General features: G+C 40.3%; 1 protein-coding gene across 6 annotated transcripts in view; it reads left to right on the forward strand.

Moving 5' to 3' along the window:
* LOC309390752 (protocadherin alpha-5-like) overlaps positions 1 to 12,523 on the forward strand; it is a 243,203-nt gene that overhangs the window by 207,345 nt on the left and 23,335 nt on the right. For all 6 annotated transcript variants that reach the window (XM_081950450.1, XM_081950451.1, XM_081950452.1 and 3 more), the window contains exon 2: positions 11,171 to 11,229. In XM_081950450.1, the coding sequence (XP_081806576.1) occupies positions 11,171 to 11,229 (59 nt within the window). The remainder of the gene's footprint in view (positions 1 to 11,170; positions 11,230 to 12,523) is intronic.

The raw sequence follows: 12,523 nt of genomic DNA on the forward strand, positions 1-12,523 counted from the left end.
GGGTGGATAAAGTGTTTAACAATCATGTTCTCCGAAGTGCCTTGATGAGAATATAGAAGAATCACCGGCCTAATTGGGATTACAAAATACCGCTTTGGTTGGATCTTGCAGACACCATGTGGATTACGAATACTAAGTCACTCGGGGGGTGTTTATATAAAGATGTGCTTATTGCTGATGGGGACGAATGGCAGTTGAAAACTTTGGAACAACTGTTGGAAGAAGGAATTACTTTAAATTGGTTACATTATATACAGTTACAGAAGAGATGGAAAGAAGATCGTAGGGTCGGCTTTATGGATAAAGAAGTGGAACTGATTAAGCAGATAAAAGAGACTGGCCCGAAACAGGTTAAAAGAATGTATAATGTATTGTTAGAAAGAGACTCAGAAAGTGAATTGGTTAAGGATTGTATGATTAAATGGGCTCAGAATTTTGATGAATCGGTTATGTTGCATAGGTGGGAAAAAATATGGGTTCAGAATGTTAAATTTACACAGTAACAGAATTTAAGGGAGAACTTTTATAAAATGTTTTACAGATGGTATTTAGATCCTAAAAAATTATCATGCATGTACCCAAATGTTCAACCAAAATGCTGGAGATTCGGGTGCCTAGATGCTACCTTTTTTCAGCGAAAAGAAATTGATTCACTAAGTAGTGCAGAGGTGGGTTTCAGGCAGTCCTGTCCGGTATGCACGTACCGGTTGAAAGAATTTAGTATGCCTTCCCGTACTGGGGCTTCCGGGATCCCGGTACTGGAATGGACCCTCCCCTGGCCTGGCCCCCCCTCTCCCACCAGCAGAAGCTGGCAGCCGCACATAGGGAGGGTGGGGAATCGCAGAGGTAGGAAATTGCATGGATTCCCCACCCCCTTCATTGGAAATGAGGCGGCTTTCAGAGGAGAGAGCAGCGCAGGTCCGTGGGCTTGTCCAATGAATCCTCCCCTCCTGTTCCTTCTTCTGCTGTTTGAACAAGCTGTGTGGGTCGTGCTTCCTTGTCTTTCACCGCCACCTTGTTTCCAATTGAGGAGGGGAAGAAATCGATCTTTTCCATCCCTCTCCATGGATCCCCACCCCAATTGGAAAGGAGGCGGCTGTGAAAGACAAGGCAGCGCGACCTGTGCGGCATGTACAAACAGCAAAAGAGAGGAGTTCCGTGCAGGGCTTTTCAAACAGCTGAGCTCCTCTCCTGTTCCTTCTTTTGCTGTTTGTACATGCCACACAGGTCGCGCTGCCTTGTCCCAGCTGCCCTGCTTCCTTTGGCTTCCCTCCAAGAGTCTCCATTCTCCAGGGCTGTAATTGTGCAGGCTGTGCGCATACGCCTATGTTTTCCAAGGTGTGGAGCGACTCCGGAGCCCATCCGCAATCCCCAATGGAAAACATAGGCGCGCGCACACAGCCTGCACAATTACAGCCCTGGAGAGCGGAGACTCTCGGAGGGAAGCCAGAGGCAGTTGGGTAGCTGGGTCCCTCGCCCTCAGAGGGAGGAAGGGCCAGTTGGGAGAGGGCCTTTGGTCCTGCTGCCTCTGGCAGACGGAGCATTACTGTCCCGCGGAGAAGATTCCATCCCTCATCCCGGAGCCTTTATAACTTGTTCTCACTCGCCCGGGCTTGTGCAGAGGCTTCACTCTCCAGGCCTGTAATTGTGTGGGGCATGCACGCGCCTATCTTTTCCACAGTGTGGGACTGCGGCCGCAAGACAAGGAACGTGAGGGGGGCCAGTGGGGTCTCGTCCTTCTGAAGAGGACCTGTTGAGAGGTCAGATGTGGTGGCATTGGTCTTGGGATGTTCTACGGAGCCCTCCAGGGAAAAACACCACTGTCAAGTACTTTGAACCATATATTTTGGTCCTAGGACTACAGAATTCTGCAAAAAACCATAAATACAGGCTAGTTGTTGAATGTTTCAAATGTGATTGGAACACTCAACAAGGTGATCACAGTATGTGTGTGTATGTGTGTGTGTGTGTTTCTGTGTGTGAGTGTGTGAGTGAGAGACAGAAGACAAACAGAGAGAGGCACAGAGAGAGGGGGGAAGTGAGAGACAGACAAACACATACACACACAGAGGGAGGGAGGAGAGAGAGACAGACAGACACAGAAAAAGAATGACAGAGAGAGACACAGAAGGAGGGAGGGAGAGACAAAGAGCCACAGAGAGAGAGAGAGAGAGACAGACAGACACAGAGAGAGAAAGAGAGACAAAAGGAATGAAGGAAAAAGAGAGAGAGAGAGAGAGAGAAAGAAAGAAGAAAGAAAGAAAGAAAGTAAGTAAGTAAAAGAGAACTTATGACAGTTGAGCCCAAAATTTTGGTTACTAAGCAAGATCATTGTTAAGTGAGTTTCACCACATTTTCCAAGTTGGCCAGACTCACCCTGTCACATGACCACCGAGCCACCCCCACAAAATAGGCCACACTTACTGAATAGGTTCTAAAAAAAATTGAAACCCACCACTGAACTAGTGGATGATGAAGGAACTCTTAACAATCAAAATGATATTAAAAAGAAAGTGATTCAAAACTACTATGGGAAACTATATAATCGAGAGTTCATCTCAGAAGATAAAATAAAACAAAATTTAGAAAAAACAGAACTACCTAAAATATCTGAAACAGTGAAAGCAATACTAGATGAACATATATCAATGATGGAATTAACAGAAGCAATCAAGAGGCAAAAAAATGGAAAAACATCAGGTCCAGATGGACTACCAGCAGAATTATATAAAGACTTACAAGGTACTTTAAGTACCCCAGTGTTGGAAGTATTCAATTAACTTTTGTTAGAAGTGAAGGTACCAAATTCATGGATGGAAGCATATGTTACTCTCATACTGAAAGAAGATGCTGATTTATAATGGATTAAAAACTATAGACCAATATCTTGAATGCTGACTATAAAATATTTGCTTCAATAATTGTAGAAAGGCTAAAAAGATTTCTAAATCAATTTATACATCCAGATCAAAATGGTATTTTACCTAAGAGACAAATTAAATACAATATCAGAATAATTTTAAATTGGACTATTATGAAGTGCACCTAGAGAAGCAAATGGCACTGATCTTCTTAGATGCACAGAAAGCATTTGACAATTGGCAATTTATGCTAGCACAACTAAAAGATATGGACTTTGGAGAGAGATTTATGAACATGATTAAGGCAATATATTACAAATAAACTGCAAAGTTTACTGATGGTAAATGGAGATATGATTGAGAAAGCTAGCCTTAAGAAAGGTACCAGACAAGGATGCATGTTGTCACCTCTATTATTTGTATCGGCATTGGAATTATTAAATAGAAATATCAGACAAGATATAGAGATAAAGGGCATGGAAATAAAAAAGGAAAAGTATAAATTACAGGCATTTGCAGATGTTTTAATCTTGGAAGATCCACAAGAAACAGGGGCTAAATTAATAAAAAAATATAAGACTGTGGAGAAGTGGCAGATCTGAAAATAAATAAAGAGAAAACTAAGAGTGAAAATTACTTTACAGATAAGCAAAAAAAGAGTTAATGAAGAGAATAGATATTCAGATCACAAGGAAAGTAAAATACTTAGGGATTCAGCTGACAGCAAGATGTGTAACGATTAAGGAAGATCAATTGTTGCAACAAATTAAAACAAATCTGGAAAAATGGGAAATTCTGCAATTATCGTTGATAGGAAGAATAGCTACAATCAAAATGAACATATTGCCCAGATTATTGTATTTATTTCAAGCAATTCCGATAAAATTGAAAAAAATACTTTGAGGAACTTAACAAAATAATATTAAAATATATTTGGCAAGGAAAAAAAATAAGAATTAACTTTAAAATGTTGCAGGATTCAAGAAGTAGAGGAGGTTTTGGATTACCAAATTGGGAATTATATTACCAGGCCACAGTATTAACATGGATGAAAGAATGGATTGTATTTAGGCATACAAGATTATTGACTCTGGGAGGACATGACATGGTTACTTTCAAAGACATTATATAAGAAATATATTTCTGTTGGAGATGACTTCCAGCAGCCGAAGGCGACGGTCGCGTACGTCCGCCTTCTCGCTGTTTTGGTGGGCTCCCCTGAAGTCTAGGGGGAGCACAGGGTGCCTTGGAGGGGCGTCCTGCTGTAGGGGCGGCTTGTTGGGATCCCCTGGAATTGCGGCGGCTGTGGGGGGGGGTCTCCAGCTTTGCCCCAGGAGCCGTAGGGAGCACGCGGAATGCCACCGTGCGCTTCGCGGAACGCAGCCTGGAAGGAAATGATCAATCTGAATGAAACAGCTGAAGTGCGGTGAGGTGAGGGGTCTCCCCAGGTCTTTTACTGTCTTTACTCTATTGACTGTTCTGCAATTTTTTGGGGGGGACTCTGTTTCAACCTTTGGAGGAGTTAAGATTGGAGGGGGGGGAATTTCCACCCCCCTTGGAAAAGCGGCACTTGGAAAATCTCTCCCTTGTATGGGAGAGAGAGAAAGTTTAAAATCTACTTTCACTTCCCTTAAATAATGGGGAAATTTTTTTTTCTTTTTTGACCACAACTGCGAGAGAAAGGATGGTTGAACTGATTCTTCTCTAAACTATGCATGGGAACTTTGATCTTGTTGTTTCCTGACCAACTGTACTGGCTGAGCCAATATGGCTAACTTCCTCCTTCTTTCTTGTCTTTATGAATGAGACTCCTCCCTTGGAAAACTTTATGGCTTTGAACTAATTTCCACCCCAGAGACCTCCAGGAGCCTCTTCAAATAAGTTTTTCCCCTGGATTTGGAATATTTTGATCCACCTATCTGCTCTAGTTTTGGATTAGACGATTTATTCTCCTTTGGACTTGCTTCCCTGGTGATCCCTACCGGCTGTGCTTTCCCACAGACACCATTTCTTTGTATAGAACAATAACTATCTCTGAGCTTCATGATGGGTTCAAAGAAGTTACTGCCTGGTAAGGCCTCATCGGCCCCGACATCTTCTACATCCAGCCCTATTGCTCACCAGTCACAACTGGGATCTTTTTTACAACCTAAAGCCCCTGATGAGAGTGCAAAGGATTTGTCCATTCATCAGATGCTTCAATCCATCTTAAAGGGACAGGACGAAATGAAAAAACAACTGCAGGACTTAAATGAACAGCTCAGAGAGACGAAACAACAAACCATATGGAATGAACAGAGGATAGGTGTATTGGAGGAGGGTGCAGTTGGGATGAGAGATGAGCTGAAGATAATCCAAAGGGGGAATGTAGAATTTGAGAATCATGTGATAAAAATGGAATTTGAATGGATGTCTTTTTTCCTTAGGTTCCAAAACTTGCCAGAAGTTGAGAATGAAGATCTTAAGGAGATTATGACCACAATATTAGCAGAATATATTAATAGAGATAAACAACAGGTTTGGTGGGATATTGACCTGATCTATAGGATTAATTCAACCTATGCAAGAACACACAATGTTCCAAGGGAAGTTCATGTTAAATTTCTTAGAAAAACTACAAGAGATGAGGTTCTAGGAGCTCAAAGGGGAGGACCATTAAAATATAGGGATAAAGAAATAACCATTCTTAAACAGATCCCAAAGAAAGTAAGAGATAAGAGAAGGAAATATTCCTTCTTAGCAAAAGAAATTATACAATAATGGGGTCTGGTTTAGGTGGCTGTTACCAGAAGGCATGTTGATTTTCTGGGAGGGCAGTAGAATTAGAATCAACAAAGTTGTGGAAGCAGAGGCTTTCACTAAAAAACACAGTGCTCTCTTAGGTGAAATGGGAGATGTTACACAAGAAACAAAGGAGGGAGGGGCTGAGGCTCTGCCAGTGGATGGGGGGGGGGGAGGATGCGACAACTAGAAGACTCAGATCACAAAACTGATTCGAAATATTATTGCAAATGTTGTTACAATGTACCTTTATGGAAGTGATATAAAACAAAATGATTGAAACATATTGATGATTTTGTGTTAAACTCAAAACTGCTAATACCTATGTAAATGTTGATAATTTTCTATTTTTTTGTAAAAGTTGTGAGACCTTGGGGGGCTTCTGCCCCCCCGCACGATGTAGCTGTCAAAATGTTCTATAACCTTTTAACCCTTTTTCCCTGTAAAACCTCTAAAATCAATACAATTTGGACAATAAAAAAAGAAAAAAGAAAAAAAAGAAATATATTTCTGTTAGTATGGTATTCACAAATGCAGATACATTTTAGATATGAGAAAGATGCTAAATTATATGGTTTCTATAAAGAATTAACAAAATTAGATACAATACACAATACGCAAGATACAATACACAAGGAACACAAGAAAGATTGATAAATAAATTGTACAGATACAGTACCTATTGGGCATAAAACTGGAAGACGAACAAGTGAAGGAGACAATGATAGCATGGGCAAAAAAAAAATGGACATACAATAGAATTAGACAAATTCTATTGTGGGACAGGAATTACAAATTAACGATGTTAACTGCATATAAAGAAAATTTGCACAAGATGTTTTATAGATGGCACTTTGTACCGAGGTTGCAAAGATGTTTACAGATAAATCAGCTAAGTGTTGGAAGTGTCACCAGATACCTGGGTCTTATCATTTGTGGTGGACATGTGCAGAAGCAAAAAAATATTGTACAAAAAGACATACATGGCTGGAAAATATGATAAAACAGCAAATTGATTTAAAGCCAGAAATATTTCTGTTGGGGATGTTATCAAAATTCAGATGTTTGGCAACTGAATCATATTTATGATAGTTGCAGTGCCTTGGCGTTTGTGACTTTCTGGCAAGCAAAGTCAATGGTGAAGCCACATTCAGTTAACAACCGTGTTATTAACTTAATAACTGCAGTAATTCACTTAATAACTGTGACAAGAAAAGTCATAAAATGAGGCAAAATTCACTTAACAAATGTTTCCCGTAGTGACAGAAATTTTGAGCTCCATTTTGGTCATAAATTGAGGAAATAATTATTTCAAGACTGGCAGAGTAGCACTCTAGATATATTTTATTCATCAAATTTATAGGCTGCCCAATTCCCAAAAATTCTGGGGCTAGAATAATTTCTCTCTTTGAAAATTGTGAGGAACCTACTGCTAACTTTGTGTGTGTGTGTGTCTGATTAAACACTGGTCAGAGCAGCCAATGGCAGAATATTAGCAGGATAGCTAATATTCTGGACGAGAGAAACAAATTATAAAAAATCCGGATAGGCTGCAGAATGAAAATTTCTATAAATATATGGTCAATTCTTGGGAAAAAGAAACCAAATTCACAAGTATGGCCTTGGAAGGGGTGCTTTGCAGCTTGTAAAGCACTTCTAGCATTTATTAAATGTGATGCCATCTATCCTATGCTTACATTATTGTAATCTGGATGTTTGGCAAACTGTTTGGCACTTGCAACCTGTTGCCAAGCACCCTATGATTACTTGATTGCTATTTGCAATCTTTTCTCTTGGCCTCCACAAAGAGTGCCAGTGGGGAAGCCATCAGAGAAAGTTTCAAGCTGCTGCTGCTGCCTGCCAAGAGAACTCCCTCTTCTCTCTGTTGGCTAGGTAAAGCAGCTGCTTACTGACCACAGTGAACTCCTCTGGCAATGTGGAGAAAAGGAGCTCAGATCCTAAAGGTTTTTGCTTTTCTGTAGCCCACCAGAGCAGTTCTCTTTGGTGCACACAGGGGAGCCAAATTCCTCTGGTAGAATAAAGAAATAGATCCTGAAGATCCAAGCTCTGTTCCTGGATCCTCTCAAAACAGTTGTCTTCTGCACCCAGAGGGAAGCCAAATTTCTCTAAAGGGGTGGAGAATCCAAAGATCTGAGTTCCATTCCTGCAACCCCACTGCATCCACACAGAGGGGAACTGAACACAACAGGCAGCCCTTTCACTCTATCTGCTTAATGACCTAGGAGATTACTTAATGACTAGAACCAGAGGCACTGGGATTGCTGAGTAAAGCAGTCATGTGGGAGTCTTAACGACTGCTTTGTTCAATGACCAAGATTCCAGTTCCCATTGTGATCATAAATTGAGGACTATCTGTATAGGATTAATAATATGTTTGAAGGGGATCTTGGAATTGTAACTAAATGAGAGTTAGCAATATAACATCCCTACTAAAAAGCTTGTCTCAATTAAAGGCTCATTTCCAAATTGTGGGAAGTGATAATTCTATTCTATTTTGCATTAGTCAGACCCCACCTTGAATCCTGTGTTCCAGGAGGCGGAGCTGACGTCGCGATGGTACAATGTGCGATCTTGAAGCTCCAAGATCGCTCTTTCACTGGATGGTCCTTTTGGACCTAAACCGTACCGTAGAGATGGTGATAGAGAAGGTCACATTCTGCTGATCCCAGGGACATTGCAACCTCCTTGGTAGATCCAGGAGAAGCCCTTTTTCCGGCAACAGAGAAGCAGCCTTTGAAGCTGCTCAAAGTTGGGACAGCTCCAGAAATGGAAGGCAAGCTGGAGGGAAAGTGTGTCGAATTGGTGAGATAATTTTTATTATTAGATGAGAGAACACCCCAAAAGATTAAAAGTAAAGTTAAAATTGAAGACAGAAGAGGTCAAGCAGTGAGATTAAACCTGACTCAAACTTAGTGTGTTATTTTTCTGTAATCCTTTTACTGCTGGAATTTCTACAAATGCTTTTTATTTTTTTTAAACTGGATTGATTTTATTTTTATTTTTTGTAAGACTTGTTTTTTTCAATGCCTTACAGTATTTTCTTCTTAAAGATTTTTTTTCTTTCCTTCCTGAAATATAAAGAGGGAAGTGAAAGCAGATGAAAAGAAGTAACACTGCCACTTAGAGGCTTGGAGGCTTGGAAATATTGTTTTTTTCTTTTGTTTGTTTGAGCATTCGATAATTTTGTGCAAAGTAAGACATTTCAAGGACTCTGAGCTTGTTTATTGAAAATGATGGTGGGATGAGCACGGATTGTTTATACAGGTGCTCCACTGGGTACTATCAGTAGCTGGAGTGGAGTGAAAAGCTTGGAGTTGAAAGATTGCAGTGAACTTGGAAAGAGAACTGTTAACTTTGTTTGGGAAAGAGTCTTGGATTCTTTATAGTGGCAGTGTTTACTATCTGAAGGAAAAGATCAATACAGATGATGTTGCAACAGGAAAAAGAAAAGGAAGTGACATTACAGATGATTATGCATGTTTTAAATTTCTAAAAAATTCTAAGAAATTTTTAAATTCTTACTCTATGTCTTTATTCCTCTTTATCCTAGACCTTACAGGTACTCCTTGACTTACAACTGTTTACTTAGCAACTTTTCAAAGTTATGACAGACCTACCTTGGGTCTACATACAACGCAGATTCAGTATTACGATGGTCACAGCCCCCATGGTCACGTGACTGACTTTTGGGCCCATGGTATTCTGAATGTTTGTGGCATTCCATGTCACATGACCATGTTTTACAAGTGTTTTGTTGAGAAGTGGCATTTACTTCTAATTTTCAGCAAAATTGACAAGTTTGATTTGCTTAATGTCTGCCACAAACAAGGTCATAATATCAGATCAGTCATGTAACAATCACTGTGGTAAATTGAGAATTACCTGTACCTATGATCAAATTGCAAAACAGGACCCTGATTTAAAAAGAAAAAGAAATTATACTTTGAGTATAATTCTTATTATTTTCTTAAACAAAGAAACAAACAAACAAAATAAAATGGTATATCTGATGTAGGTTCTTGATGAGTAAAACCTACCACTTTAAAAGATCTGCCTGGATCTCTTAGCAACTTCCTTTCTGAAAACAAAATCATAACACATAGAAATAAAAACTTGAAGGCACGCTTTGGGGGACCTGAGCTCCAGAGCTAAACTGAGTTTCATGCAGAATATTTCTGGCAATAGTAAGGAAATGTTTTTTGCCTGGGGTTTTCTTTTTCCTTTTGTCCATTTAGTGTGCAATTTTGGAATCTGCTGGTCATCGCTATCCAAATGCTAATCATGTCTGACCTTGTTTTTTTCCCTAAGATCAGCTAAATTGGCTAGATCAGTTATGGCGAACCTTTTTATTGTTGGGTGCCAAAAATGCAAGGGCACATTCGCAATAGCATGCGTGCGTGCTGGCGCCCAAAATGCAAAGCTTGCCCACACATGTGCATGCCTGCACAAACTCCCCCATGCTCCCTCCATGCGAGCCACAGTGCTTGCCTCCAAGCTGAGCTTGCTTTTTCCTCTGGGAGCTGAGGGAGGCCTTTTTCGGCCTCCCCAGAGCCTGGGGAGGGTGTAAAATGGCCCCAATGGGCCAACTGGAAGTTCAGAAATGCATCGAAAATGTCATCCCCCGGCCCTCCAGAAAGCTGAAAATCAGCTGGCCAGCCCATTCATGCGCGCTGGAGCTGATGGCTCGTGTGCCAGCAAATATGGTGCCATAGGTTCGCCATCACAGGACAAAATGCTGATTGTCCTTTTTAAAGTTATTCCCGCTTTTAAATATTCTGTCCATTTTCAAATGTTGTTACAGTAACTCTTTTTATGTACTTCGAAAACCACTTCAGAATGGAAAGAAATAGTTTAATTAATTAAAGAAAGAAGGACTAGGGGAAGACATGATAGCAGTGTTCCAATATCTCAGGGGTTGCCACAAAGAAGAGGGAGTCAAACTATTTTCCAAGGCACCTGAGGGTAGAACAAGAAGCAATGGGTGGAAACTAATCAAGGAGAGAAACAACTTAGAACTGAGGAGAAACTTCCTGACAGTTAGAACAATTAATCAGTGGAACAGCTTGCCTCCAGAAGTTGTGAATGCCCCAACACTGGAAGTCTTTAAGAAGATGTTGGATAGCCATTTGTCTGAAACGGTATAGTGTTTCCTGCCAAGGCAGGGGGTTGGACTAGAAGACCTCCAAGGTCCCCTCCAACTCTGCTATTGTATTGTATTGTATAAAGAATTTTAAAAATTAGAAAAGTTGCTTTTCCCCCCCTTTTCCATCTTTTTTTAACCAATTAAATCTAAAAGCATTTTTAAAAACATCTGTTTTTCTCTGTTAAATGAATTGGGGATGAGGGGATTGCAGATTTTACTGCATTCAACTAAGTAAGTACATTTGTTTGATCTTTTGGCAAAGAAAAATTGAAACAAGTGATCAATTTGAAGTGTGCTGTACATGGCCTTTAAAGCATGTTGAGGAAAAATTAACACTGATATGTGTGTTCTTTTCACTTTGCAGCCAAAACCAACCAATCCTGATTGGCGTTATTCTGCATCTTTACGAGCTGGAATACAAGGGTATGTACAATAACAATATTTTGGGCTATTGTGTTGCTTTAAATGAAATAATTCTCTAGATAGTTCTTCTATCTGTGGTTCTCTGGAAAAGTTTGGAAAATTAGAAGTGTGTACCAATCATCAGATTCAGTACAAATGTGAAATATAATAGTTTGGAAACATATTTTAATTTGAGGCCACCTAATTCAGAATTAAGAAATCTGAATTTATGTGCTTCCAGCTGGTTAACACTGAAGTCAAGAATGCTGTAGGGGAGTCCTGTTAGTCCTGTTAGTGGCAAAAAATCAGATGGAGGTGCTACAAGATTGCTTCTTAAGTCAACAACAGTGTTTTCCCCCCTGAGTTTTAAAACAAAAGTAGCTACAAAATACCATTCTGCATGGATTAATCCTGTACATTTCAGATGAATAGCTTGTAGCAAATTTTATAAAACAAAGTGTTTAAAAAACAGTGCCATTTCATAAGCACAACAAAGAGCATAGAAGATGACCAATAGATTGTAAAATGTACAAGCAACAGCCTTGTGAAAGAGGCTGTTCTTTATTTCTCTTTATTCTTTATTTTTCTCTTTATGTGTAATCTTTTGTATTTGTGTAAAAATATCAAGAAATATCAAGATACAAGAAAGATGCTTGCTTCATTCTTCACTTGCATGTGCAGGGCAAGAAAAGTGGTTTATGGGACTACTTCCAACTTCACAAGCTCTTTCTTTTTTTTGCAAGAAGTTGGAAAGTATTTTCTGTAGAGGAAAAGAAAGTATTTTTACCATAGTCGCACAGACTACTTTTCTTGTCCTGCACGTGCAGCAGAGAACGGGGCTGGAAAGCAAGTTAGTGAAGGGAGGTGGCTGCCTTGGAGGGAGTGGGGTTATGTGAGATATGTGTGTTTGTGTGTGGGTGTAAGAGAGAGAGAGAGAGAAGTCCAATCCAACCTCGGAGAATTACCATATACCAGGGCTGGCGGCAGTGTACTCTCTCTCTCTCACACACACACACACACAGAGGTTTGATCTTTCACTCTCTCTCCCTTCCTTCCTTTCACTGTGACGTTTTGCGTGGAGGAGCAGATTCCTTCCTGCAGGATTGGCCTCAGCATCCGCTTTGGATGACAAACAGAAGAGCTTTGCTCTTTTTCTCCAGGTCCTTTGAAAACCCCCCCCCCTCTCTTTCCTGCCATAAAATTCTGGGTTCTGGCAGCGGGGTTGCTTCATCCTTTCCACGGGATAGCCTTCCCCTCCCCCTGCACAGTTCCCAGGGAGGGAGAAGGGGCGAGAGAGGAATGGGGAACAAACAGA

The sequence above is a fragment of the Natrix helvetica genome (assembly GCF_964273705.1).
Source record: "Natrix helvetica genome assembly, chromosome: 4".
NCBI classification, from domain to species: domain Eukaryota; kingdom Metazoa; phylum Chordata; class Lepidosauria; order Squamata; family Natricidae; genus Natrix; species Natrix helvetica.